Source organism: Perca flavescens, chromosome 24 (genome assembly GCF_004354835.1).
Source record: "Perca flavescens isolate YP-PL-M2 chromosome 24, PFLA_1.0, whole genome shotgun sequence".
Classification (NCBI taxonomy): Eukaryota; Metazoa; Chordata; class Actinopteri; order Perciformes; family Percidae; genus Perca; species Perca flavescens.
The window spans coordinates 18,693,202-18,706,965 of NC_041354.1; the positions used below are offsets into that span (position 1 = coordinate 18,693,202).

General features: G+C 41.3%; 1 protein-coding gene across 1 annotated transcript in view; it reads left to right on the forward strand.

Moving 5' to 3' along the window:
- The window catches only part of slx9 (SLX9 ribosome biogenesis factor), a 16,511-nt gene continuing 2,747 nt past the window's right edge, over nucleotides 1-13,764 (forward strand). Inside the window, exons 1-3 of the mRNA XM_028572208.1 lie at nucleotides 1-280; nucleotides 1,355-1,478; nucleotides 4,575-4,643. Coding sequence (XP_028428009.1) covers nucleotides 128-280; nucleotides 1,355-1,478; nucleotides 4,575-4,643 — 346 coding nt within the window. The 5' untranslated portion in view covers nucleotides 1-127. The remainder of the gene's footprint in view (nucleotides 281-1,354; nucleotides 1,479-4,574; nucleotides 4,644-13,764) is intronic.

The window sequence follows — 13,764 nt, forward strand, 5'->3', positions numbered from 1 at the left end:
CGGTGGTTATTATTGCTGACTTGACAGCAGGACAGCACGCGCTGTTGACACACACAAAGCGTTACTTTGTTTCACTTTACTACAAATTTGCTATATATGCGTTAGTCTGAGTTTAAAGGGTTTCAACATGGTGGGAAAGATAAAACATGTCCGACAGAAGCTTCACCAAGAGGCGGTGCGCCCCGGCTCCGGGTTAGCATTAGCATCATCAACGGAGCTAACGGCTGTTTCTGCTCCAATACTCCGGCAACAACAGCACAACAACAGGAGAGACACACAGGTCTGTTGGGATGCAGCCCAAGAGTTTATTCATACATTCTGTTTAACATGAACCAGCTCCGAAATCACCGTCACCAAACCCACCAGACTCCATGTAAATAATCAGGACTTTTAGCGTGTATACAGCCAGCATATTTCCACATGTAAATGGGTGAATTAAGGGTTTATTTCAACCAAACCAGAATGGTGATTGTTGGAACAGTGGAAAGATGAACCAAGACGGCTTTTGATAGTTTTATTTTGTTTATGTCCACTTTTAATGAAGTGTGTTTTAAGATGATAAAATCACTGTTTATTTACATGGAGTCTGGTGGGTTTGGCGATAGCAATTTCGCGGATGTTTTTATGTTTAAAAAGGGATCTTACTCTTTAACAAAAAGGTCTACTTTAACGTATTTTTGTTAAAGAATAAGATCCTTTTTGTTTAACATGAAAAAGCCCCGAAATCACCATCACCAAACCCACCAGACTCCATGTAAATCATCAGGACTTTTATCATCGTAAAACACACTTCATTCAAAGTGGACAGAAACTAAATAAAATTACCAAAATCCGTCTTGGTTCATCTTTCCACTGTTCCAACAATCACCACTCTGGTGGAAATATGCTGGCTCTATACACGCTAAAAGTCCTGATTATTTACATGGAGTCTGGTGGAAATATGCTGGCTCTATACACGCTAAAAGTCCTGATTATTTACATGGAGTCTGGTGGAAATATGCTGGCTCTATACACGCTAAAAGTCCTGATTATTTACATGGAGTCTGGTGGAAATATGCTGGCTCTATACACGCTAAAAGTCCTGATTATTTACATGGAGTCTGGTGGAAATATGCTGGCTCTATACACGCTAAAAGTCCTGATTATTTACATGGAGTTTGGTGATGGTGATTTTGTGGCTGTTTCATGTTAAACTAAAAGGCTCTTACTCTTTAACTAAAATGTCTATCTCTGTAGGGATCTATCCCATAATGTTGTCAGACACTTAAAATAATAATCTGAGCCTGTCAGCGGCAAAACAGAACTTTTAGTGGACTCTAACTGAATAATTATTATTTGTGTTGTGAACTCTCAGGCTCCGGCGGAGAACTGCTTCCCCTCGGGGATCTTCGCCGGCACAAAGATAACTCCGGACGCTCTGCGACAAAGTCTCCAGTTTGAGGAAAAAGCTCCACATGTTCCCGCCGCTGCAGAAAAAGGTAACATCTGCAGACTGTCAGCGCTCAGAGGCAAAAAAGCAGAAAATATATCGAAACTAAGCATCAAATACGCCGGGAAAAGCGCAAAAAGCGCCAAAAACGTTTCAAGAAAGAAAGTCGAAACAAAGCATCAAATACGTTGAAAATATCGCCAACACGCCAAAGAAAAGTGCGCCCGAAAAAGGTTTTAAGTAAACACCGAAAATGTTGAAAAAGCTCAGAAAAAAGCGCCAGAAGTGTCAAGAAAACGTCATAAAAAGCACCAAAAGACATTATGCTCAAAAACGAAATGATTAGGGGACCGTTTGGTATTTATGGAATGGACCACGGAGGAAAATAGGGGAGGGTCATGTCTTTTTATTCTTTGTTGATGGGAGGGTCATGCAAATTTTGTTTTGTCTAGGGGGGATGGTCACCCAACTTTTGTATTCATGAGAACAGCAAAATTTTAAAGTGGCTTGTTTGGTGCATATTTATCCATGTAGCTCCATGTAGCTCTCTCAGTCTCTGTCCCTATCGCTAGGAGATGGGTACCTCCCTGTTTAGTCAGCCAGACAATTTTGAGCTGTAGCTTTAGAGACCGTGGGTGATTTCCCAAACTGAATAAATCCCGCTCGCACATATAACAATTACAAAAAGACAAAACTGCTTTGCTGGCTCCATTGTAAGAGAAGGTCAGGTTTATTTTGAATAAAGGTCCCAAAACTCCTCCGGTAAACGAACAGTCCCTAGTCATTTTTTCCCCTGAACAGAACCACAAAACAATGTTAATTATCAAAAAGCATTACAGAAAATGCCCAAAAAGTGCCAAAGAAACGGAAAAGAAAAGTGGTAAATAAAAAAGACAAAGAAAAATGACAAAAAAAATTGAAGGTGCAGAAAAAAGCAAGCCTGCCTGTCTGTCTGTCTGCCTGCCTGCCTGCCTCTAGAGGGCGGTACATACTGGTGATTCTGCAGCAGACTGCAGGAAGGATTTTAGATTTCTGAGGCTCTAATGAAGTCTGCTAGGACCATAGACAGTATATAAACTAGACCAGCAGACCCCGTGTCTCTGTCTGAGACCAGTGGAGGATATCAGAAGTCTCTTTCCCGGTGCTGGCTGAGTGTTACTGAGCAGCCTCCAACTGAGCTTGAAGACGTAGATGTGACGTGAGCAACCTGTCTGAAAGTGTGAAGTCTTCTGGTAGCTGTGAGAGAGAAATCTCAATCATTCCCAATCTTACAGAGACGGAGAGTGTAGGTATATGTAAGGAGATAACATAGACACAGGCTAATTACTGATCACTAACATGCTAGTTAACATTAGTAATTAAAATTAAACAGCTAATGGAAGTCCAAACTGCCTGTGAGTTTCTCCTGTACTCTACGGTAATTTCTCTACTATGCGACAGTAAGTCTCGTGGCTATGACCCAATCGTTAGCCTATTTTTATAAAAGCGTCTGCTACGGAGCCATAACGTGAGGTACAAGGTAATGAAGCCTTTTATACATTGTCGTGTTTCTTTAGAAATAAACAATGGACAAATAGAGTCTTTAAACGCTTCAGATGTAAAGTTATTTGCTGTCAAAGTGACGCCAAATGAATGGGAGTCAATGGGATGCTAACGGGAGGAGATGGCTTGTTAGTATCAAAATGGCGCCATAGGAGCTACGCTTTGCAGAGGCTCGCTTACCCCCTTGGCCAGGACACAATATTTAAAAGAAAACATTGAGTAGTTTAGAAAAAAAGTCAGAAAATTTTGAATAAAAAAATAATTGAGAAAAAAAGTGTGAATATTTAGGAAGAAAATGTGTGAATCTTTATAATAAATGGTGAGTGTGTTCCTGAGTCTCCATCTGCAGTCACTCATCCCACACTCCCATCCCAGCATGCATCTTGTTTTTGGAGCTTTGAATGCTGAGAGGGCATCTGATATTTTCCTCAAAACCTTCTGTTCATGTCGGAGTAATCCTAGCTATTACGACTTGTTCTTTTAAAATAATTAGACTTTTTCTTTTAATATAAAGGTTTCCAAAAATGTGTCCCAAAAGCTTTGAAAAAGCGACAAAAAACCCTGTCTAAAAAGCGTAAAGAAATTGTCCAAACCGTGTCCGTGTTCCTTTAATTCGATAATGACAGTTGATAGACAGGAAAGAGAGGGATGACATGCAGAAAAAGGCCGCAGGTTGGATTCTGACCTGGGCCGCTGCAAAGGACTCAGCCTACATAGGGCGCACGCTCTTATTGGGTGAGCTGGAGGCCTCCCCAAAGGTGTGAAAAAAGCTTTAAAAACAGTGTCTAAAAAGTTTAGAAAAAGAGGGACAGAAAGTGTAAAGAAGCAGAGTTGAAGGAAGGTTAGAAGGTGAACAGTGTGTGGGTAATCACAGCCATCAGTTTGCTCTAACTTCGGGAAGACGATGCTCCCGCTGGGACCCCCCCTCTAAAGGCAGATCAGATTCCCCCCGCCCCCCGTCCCCCTCTGCCCACATCTGTGTATCTGCAGCAGATTTCCATCTCTGCTTGTTCTCTCCCAGAAACAGCAGATTATCTCTACAGATAACGCTTGACACGCCGCAGGGTTGGGCTTCTACACAGATATGGGCTCTAACGTTGACTACAGATAACCCAACTGTAAAAGCTCTTAAACATGACATGTCTTATGACACTGAGTACGTTTACATGTACACTAATATTCTGAACTGGATCTGGCTCTGTAAACAGTGGCTATATATTTTTTGCACTTTGTTCAGCATTTTTGTCCAAAAATAATTTCGACTTTATTAAGGGACTTTTCTTTGCAAACTATTTGATAATTTCTTTCAACATTTTTGACGTTTGTAACGTCTGTCTGTTTGTATGTATACCTCTGTCTGTGTCTCTCTCTCTCTCTGTCTGTCTGTGTGTCTGTTTGTTTGTTTGTCTGTCTCTCTGTCTGTGTGTCTCTCTCTCTCTCTCTCTCTCTCTGTCTGTCTGTCTGTCTGTCTGTCTGTCTGTCTGTCTGTCTGTCTGTCTGTCTGTCTGTCTGTCTGTCTGTCTGTCTGTATCTTTGAATCCATTTCTTTGTGTTAGTCTCCTCCAGCTCCAGGTTCATGTTGTGTACCTGTGTTTGTTCTCAGGTCCAGAAGAGAAGAAAGTTAAGACAAAGAAAGAGAAGATGAAGGAGAGGAGAGACAGATGGCTCAACAGTGAGTTTTTTTTTTTTTTTTTTTTTTTTGAACGTTTTGGGCATTTTTTTTTCCACATTTTTGGACTCTTCTGCATTTTTGTATCAGTTTTCAGAGCTTTCTGATGCTTTCTTTGACATTTATGCCATTTGTTTCCTACATTTTTGGCCCTTTATTGACGTTTTGGTCCCTTTTTTAATGATTTGAGGCTTTGTTTTGGACTTTTTTGATGCCATTTACTAGGTTTTTATCTTCATCTGTTGAAAAAAATTGATTGTTCTTAACGAGCACGTCCCTGAGTGTTGGGCCCTTTTTTACAAGGCTTTTAAAGCTTTGATTTGGACTTTTTTTGTTGCTTTTCTCTACATTTCATGGGTATCTGTTGCAGAAAGAGTTAATGTTGCTATAAAGGAGCGAGTCTCTGAGTTTTGGGTCCATCTTTGTGTCTCTGTGTAATTCTAACATCATCATCAGAAACTGAAGCCGCCGTGCAGCCAATCAATGGCTGCTGGGTAACACGAGCCGTTTCCTGTCCAGCCGGTAATTATAATTAACGGCTGCTGAAAGCCGAGAGTGGCTCCACGGATCACACTTTCAGGAATCGGATGGGAATCACTACGAAATCTGAGCTTTCTCACATCCAGCCCAGTGTTTACAGGCTGATGGCTTCATCATCAAGGCGTTTAAGACGGAGCAGTTTTTCCCTGATCTGAGAGGGTTTATCAGATCTGTGGCGTGGTTGAGGAAAGATGGCGAGGGGTTCACTATCCAAGAGATTTACCAGTGGCCTGGGGAAGTTATTCTCAGCCATAAAGCCTCTAACAGTGGGGGGGGGGTCGGGTGCTCTTCTCTAAGGGCTTTCGTCCCGCTCCTTTAGTGTGGAGGAGATCTTGTGTGGGCACATTATAAAAATTAAAGTTCAGTATGAACATGTTAAACTTATTTTTGTAAATGTGTATGCTCCAGTTTCGGCCATTGAACGAATTACATTTTTAAACCTTTTGTGTGATGTCATTCAGGATTGTACTGATGACCTTTTGTTTTTGGGAGGTGACTTTAACTGCACAGAGAATCCCAGTTTAGATCGTAATCACCTGGAGCCTCACCCTGCCTCCTCGGCCAGACTCAGGCGTCTGATGGAGGGCTGTGAGCTGAAGGATGTGTGGAGAGGGTTTCACATCAACGACAGGCAGTACACATGGAGTCACTCCAGAGACAACATTTTGTCTTTGGCCAAGCTGGATCAGTTTGATTGTTTTAAGCACCATTTTGGTGTGTTTAAACAGTGTGTAATTACTCCTGTTGGTTTTACTGACCATTGTCTTGTCCAGTGCTCTGTTTATATTCAAAATGTAAAATTGCACAGCACATATTGGCACTTTAATGCTGGACTTTTAAATGATAGCTCTTTTAAAGAGGGGTTTGAGTGTATGTGGTGTATACGCCAGAGTCAAAAGTCCAGTTTTCCATCGTTGCAGTGGTGGGATATTGGAAAGGTTCAGGTGAAACTTTTTTGTCAGCAATATACTCTCAATGTTACCAAGCACATTACCAGGTCTCTTCACGACCTAGAGATTCAAGTAGTGGAATTACAGGATTTGGTGGATTCCACAGGAAATCAAGGGCATGTTGAAACTCTTAAAAGGAACCCCGACTAGTACGACATGTTTGCCTTATAAGATTAACGTGGGTGTCCGCTATCAAAAGGTGGTACAAAAACACTCCAAATGTTTTGGTTTTTCTTAAAAAATGCAGAAAGTTCTTTCCCTCGTAGGCTGCCATGGTTATTTACGTCTCAATGCATTCTGGGGTAATGACGTGTATAGGTTGTACCCCAACGTACCGGCTATTGACAGTACAGTAACGGCGAGATGAACACGTCTGCCGTTCAGCCTTTTCAGTTTGAACCCAAGCACACCATAGGCTTACATCAGGAGAATAACGCGCAAGATGGTAAGCCTGCTCAAGAGTTACATGAAAATCAAGACTAAGGCCGGTTACACAGTGCACGCGTCACGCGAGCGTGTCAGCCGCGTGGCGTGTCAGTTTATATTTCGGCTCCCATGTTAAAGGTATAGTGGAGGATTTTCTTTTTCCGGGTGGATCATCAAGACTATTGGTCCTCCTAGTTGTCAATCATTCTGGTGATATGTTTACATAAGGCGTATATCGGTGTATATGTGTGGTGAGCTTGAGCTACGTTTTCAGCCATTCATTGAAGCATTGAAGCTTTTGGGAGAATATTTCACACGCACAAAGTTTCTACTCCACAGGTAAAGTTTGGCATGCTATTTGGAGAAATCCATTTAAAATCACTGCTAGTAAAAGTTGATGTAAGCTATGATTAGCGATGCTAGCCCTGGCACAAGTCACGCACCGCGCACACACGGTAAACATCTCAATTTGTGAAAAAGTGCAAATCTTCTTTTGGAAAGTAGGCTTGTATGAGCCATGCCGACAGCAACTTGTAAACAGTGCACACACGTTTAATAGGCGTTCCCTCTCGGGAGCAGGCAGAGTGTTGCGCATGTGCATTTTTTCAAAAAGTACAGAGGGCGGTTCTTTTCTAAAATTCGGGAAAATCCTCCACAATACCTTTAACAGGTTAGAGCTTACACACTGCCGGCGTGAGACGCGCCTGAGACGCGTGCCTGCTAGAAATAGAACCGACGCCTATTTTTCACGCGAGACGTGAGCGTGTTGGAAGCGTTTCCAGATTCCATATTCTGTAACATATTTTGCAGTCAATACTGCCGACGTTGTCTTGCTTTAATCAAATCAGTAGGCTGTATATAAAGGGTAGTAGGATAGGCTACGATAACAACGTGATTGACGGTCCAACATCAGATAGGCTGTATAGGCTCTTTACAGCTACACAGACAGCCCACTTACCAATTTATCAGAGTTTGAATCTGTCGGCATTATGTCCCGAGATCAGCCCTCCCTGTATCTAGCAGCAGGAGCAGCGCCGCGTCAGACACGCTTCTGGTGTGTAGGACACAGAAAAATCCACGCAGCTGAGACGCAACCGAAACGCCACGCTCCCGAGACGCGTGCAGTGTGTAACCGGCCTAAAGAGAATTGAGGAAGCGAGAGCAAAACCGATGGTGTCTGTGTGGCAACTGCTTGCCAATGCCAAGCGAGAACGAGTGTTTGCTGTAAAAAGCTCCACTTTATTAGTTCTTCGTATTATCAGTATAAATAATTTCATAATCATCTATCACCGTCGTTTGCTTTATGAGAATATACAGTAAAACATATAAGTTGCTTTGATTATATTTACAGATACTTCGTGTATCACAGCACATGAAAACCTCCATCAACCTGTAGCTAATTTTTACAACCGTGTTTGTGCCGTCGAATTTATATAAAAATGACACGACCCCAGTGTATAAGTGTCTTATATTAAGGTGTTATTTTAAGGTTTTAGGATTTTCACTCCACCGTTAGCTTAATGTCATTAGCTATCTGTTGGCTAAGGTACAAGTTGAAGTTCTGTGTTGGGCTGTTTGAGTGAGCCAAGCTAGGAGGAGCTACGTGTCACAGTCGCACACACCACATTTAAAGTGTTTAACGTTAGCTAGCTAGGGTTTCGGAGCTAGCTAATAATCCATGTGACATTTAGCTACTGAAGATCCAACTTCTAAGATGCACTAAAGATCGAGTTATCTTAGTGCCCCTGACAGTTAAGATCACGTTAGTTTGTCTTGATCTTACATTTCTATGGTTGATAAACGTTAGCTAACATGAGGACAGCTAGCATTAACTGTAATGTTTCTTTGGCAACTGTCAGCTAGTTGACTTGATATCGTGTTAGCTAGCACTCACACTAACCAGTTACTTAAATCCTTAAACTGGGATTTATATACTTTTCTGCTTCTACAAACGTTATATAGACTCAAAGGTTGTCATGCTGTGGTTAATGTGAATGCAAAGTTCTCGCTTGGTATTGGCAAACAGTTGCCGCACAGACACCATCGGTTTTGCCCCACTCTCGCTTCCTCAACTCTGATAGTCTTGATTTTCATGTAACTCTTGAGCAGGCTTACCATCTTGCCATATTCTCCTGATGTAAGCCTATGGTGTGCTTGGGTTCAAACTGAAAAGGCTGAACGGCAGACGTGTTTATCTTGCTGTTACTGTACTTTCAATAGCCGGTACGTTGGGATACAACCTATACACATCATTACCCCAGAATGCGTTGAGACGTAAATAACCATAGCAGCCTACGAGGGAATGGATTTTCTGCATTTTTTTTTTTACAAAAACCAAAACATTTGGAGTGTTTTTGTACCACCTTTTTATAACTGACGCCCACGTTAATCTTATAAGGCCAACATGTCGTACTAGTCAGGGTTCCTTTTAAAGTCAAAAAGGCTGCTTTAGCCAACCTGTTGGGCATTACAGCACAGGGGGCTCTGGTCCGCTGCCGCTTCATGAACGCTTCCCAGATGGATGCCCTCTCGCAGTTTTTCTTTGGTCTGGAGTGTAAGAATGGTCAAAGAATGATTTACTGTCCCTAAATGAACTGTATGTTGCTCTGATGAGTCTGGGGAACGGTAAGGCACCAGGCATCAACGGGCTGCCTGTAGATTTCTATTAGACCTTCTGGCCCATGATTGGAGAAGATCTGCTGGAGGTGTTTCAGGACAGCTTGAGCAGAGGATGTCTGCCGCTGAGCTGCAGAAGGGCAGTCATTACCCTGCTGCCAAAGAAAGAGAAGAGAGAGATTTACAGGAATTAAAGAACTGGAGACCTGTTTCTCTGCCGTGTGGCGACTATAAGATCCTGTCCAAAGCTCTTGCTTCTTGGCTTCGGGAGGTAATGGGTGAAGTGGTTCATGTCGACCTGACTTACTGGTTAATTAGTGATAATATCACTCTAGTTCGGCATGTTTTGGACGTCTCTAGTTCCCTGGGTATGAAAACTGGTCTTATTTCCATAGACCAGGAAAAGGCTTTTGACCGGGTTCAACATCAGTATTTGTGGCAAACGCTCAATGCTTTTGGCTTCAGCCCAGGTTTCATAGCTAAGATTCAGGTACTGTACCGTGACATTGTGAGTATATTAAAGGTAAATGGTGGTTTGGCTGCACCTTTTAATGTGCAGAGAGGGGTACGGCAGGGGGGCTCTCTGTCGGGGATGCTTTATTCCCTTGCTATTGAGCCTCTGCTCAATAAACTTTTGGGTGTGTATTTTCCTGGGTGTGCTTCAGCAGTTAAAATATCAGCTTATGCAGACAATGTCGTGGTTGTTTTGAACAAGCAAACAGATATCGACACTTTGGTAGAGAATGTGAGTGTCTTTAATAATATTTCTTCTGCTAAAGTTAACTGGGCAAGAGAATGAAGCTGTGGTGGTGGGAGATAAGTTACCGAACACTATCTCTACCAGGAGGGCTAACCTGGAAGAAAGGAAGGATAAAGTATTTGAGTGTGTTTTTGGGTGAGGAATGTGTGATGCAAAAAAACTGGGATAACGCTCTGGAAAAAAATAGAAGGCCGTTTAAAGAAATGGAAGTGGCTCTTACCGAGCATGTCTTATAGAAGGAGGACGCTTGTCATTAACAATCTGCTGTCCTCTTCTCTGTGGCATAAACTGTCTAGTGTGGATCCCCCTTCTAATTTACTTGCATATATATATATATATATATATATATATATATATATATATATATATATATATATATATATATATATATGGAGTGGGCGATGTATATCGTTTACGATAATATCGTCATTGTTGTGTTAACGATGTGCAAATTGACATTATCGAGTATTTAAATTACTTAGAAAAAACACTTCAAAACACGCATTGGAACGCTACACATTCACTAATGTCAACAAAGATGGCGGCACGCTATTGTGCAGCGGCTACTAGCTCTCCTGTCCGTGTATATTTATACAAGTACAGCCACACTGAACTAATCAATATAGGACTACGATACAACACAGCCGTTACGAGAGCCTTCCAGGCGGCTCATAACATCCCGGAGGACACAGCCAGACCGGGCGCTGCGTGAGTTGTTGTCCGCATCTAGCACGGCGAGCTAGCTACCAGCAGGGTGAGAACATAACTCCGGCAAGACCAGAGGCGGAGGACTGCATTTTTGTGCACAATGAATGGAGTACCAACCACAGGATCATTGCCCAGCACGGCTCACCTGACCTGGAGCCCTGTCGGTAATATACAGGCCATTTTATTTACCACGAAAACAGCACACTGCCGTCTACATAGCCCCCGATGCTAACGTTAGCACAAGTTTGGCTCACTGCTTACCATAATGAACAAACTCCAGCGCAATCACCTGGAGGTGATACATATTATAGCAGGGGACTTTTACAAGGCATCCTTAAAGTCTGTACTCCCCAGCTTTTTTTCCAGCATGTAGATTGTGTTACTAGAGGGAAGAACACACTAGACCATGTATACTCTAACATCAAGAAAGCATACAGAACTGCTCCTCTCCCTCACCTGGGCCAGTCAGGTCACATCCAACTATTTCTGATCCCAGTCAGAAGGACTATACAGCCAAGTAGAAGGACTATCAGTACCTGGCCTGACTCTACCCTATCTCCAGGACTGCTTCCAATAAGGACATGGTTGTGTGCAATATGTTACAGAACAGAGCCCTTTGTTTATTATTATGATTTCATCTTGCTTGTATGCTGCACAATTTAAATTACAGCAGAGGTGAACAACTGAATGTTTACTCAGAGTTCAATGTTCCAACACTAGTTCAATTAGTATTAGTATAGTATTCGTATTTTGTCTTTAAATTGTTTTTACTTGAATACTTACATTTTAAAGAAAATAAATAAGAATTGTTTGTGAACATTGTGCCCATTATTATAATCCGTGATTAAGTATCCTCTAATTATCGCTATCGTCAAAATCTGCAAAAATATCAATATTATTTTTTGTCCATATCGCCCACCCCTAATTACAATAAATATTTAGTACAGTAAGTTGGTTCATGTTTAAATCAATAATGTCTCATATCTTTATGTACTAGTAATTCTATACAATAATAGGTCAAATGCAGCAAGTCGAAAGACCAACTGGACCTTCTTTGCCAGTTTGCACACATCGTCTGACTATCGATATCGAGATATTGAAAAAAAATATCGATATTCATTTTTGTCAATATCTCCCACCCCTAATATATATATATATATATATATATATATATATATATATATATATATATATATATATATATATATATATATACACACACTATATTTTTACTTATTTAACTGTCTAGTGTGTAATATTGTGTTGTTCATACTATACAATGATTTATTGTTTCTTTGTTGAATAATACAGAAGACAAAGAGCTTTAAAAAATAATCGAATATTGAATCGCAATCGCAATATTTGTGGGAAAAAATCGCAACCCTGGGGTTAGCAACAAATGGCCTTATTGTGATGAAAAAGAAACCGTGTTTCATTGTTATTGTGAGTGTGTGTGCCTGCCGCCGTTGTTCTTGCTGCTGGAGAAACGGTTCAGTAAGGTAGGGGAGGTCTTCTCCAAACATATGTTCATCCTTGGGTTTAGGTACAGTAAGTTTGCTAAATATAAATGTCAGCTGTTTAACTTCATCTTGGGCCAATCAAAGATGGCGGTGTATGTGAGCAGGAAGAGGAAGTGGGATGACTCTGATATTGATGTGAATCTACTGTTTACTCGGATGGTGGAAGCCAGAATCAGGATTGATTTAAATTATTCTAAAGAGATGAAGGATGTGATCTGGGCCCATGGTGATGTGTTGTGCTCTGTTGAAGGAGACCAGCTCATCTTTTCTCAAGAGGTGATGTCATGTATTTAACTGTTTATGTATGTACGTTTTTATTGGCCTGTTGAAAAGAGTTTATTTTGTAAATAACAGGATGGAACATTCACTACGTTTACAAGCAGCCAATAACCCGTTCACAACCAGAATATTAGCAATAACCCGGTCGCGCACGGCCATGTAAACACCGGCAAAAACACGAATATGCTCATATTCTTGTTTGTAAAAACCCGAAAATGATCCCTGGGTTACCCCTTTTCTAACCCGAAATTTTGGTCATGTAAACGCGTATCGGCATATCCCCATCAAAAGGAACATTGATATGTGTTCTGCGCATGTTCTATTCGCAAGGAATCTTGGTCTTTTGTGTAGAGGAACTTCTTGTATGCGCCAGAAAACCTGCGCGCAGTATACCGGAAGTAAACAAGAAGTATACAAGAAGTAAACAAGAAGTAAACAAGAAGTAGAGGTAAACATGGCGAGACGCAGCACAGCACCACACTTTTGGAGCGAGGAGGAAACCAATTTCTTCATTAGTGTGCTGCTGCTGCTGTTGTTGTCTTTGGATACAGGAAGAAGAATCGGAAATGACGCACGTCCAGACGCTAACCGTGCGTCGCCGTTTACATCGGGATATTGCCAATTGATTACAAATTCCATGTATACAGGAGTAACATCTCTGCTATTGCCAAAACGATTACAAATTCCATGTATACAGGAGTAACTCTCTCTGCTCACACATGTAAACCGGTTATTATATTCCATGTATACAGGAGTAACTCTCTCTGCTCACACATGTAAACCGGTTATTATATTCCATGTATACAGGAGTAACTCTCTCTGCTCACACATGTAAACCGGTTATTATATTCCATGTATACAGGAGTAACTCTCTCTGCTCACACATGTAAACCGGTTATTATATTCCATGTATACAGGAGTAACTCTCTCTGCTCACACATGTAAACCGGTTATTATATTCCATGTATACAGGAGTAACTCTCTCTGCTCACACATGTAAACCGGTTATTATATTCCATGTATACAGGAGTAACTCTCTCTGCTCACACATGTAAACCGGTTATTATATTCCATGTATACAGGAGTAACTCTCTCTGCTCACACATGTAAACAGGTTATTATATTCCATGTATACAGGAGTAACTCTCTCTGCTCACACATGTAAACCGTTATTATATTCCATGTATACAGGAGTAACTCTCTCTGCTCACACATGTAAACCGGTTATTATATTCCATGTATACAGGAGTAACTCTCTCTGCTCACACATGTAAACAGGTTATTATATTCCATGTATACAGGAGTAACTCTCTGCTCACACATGT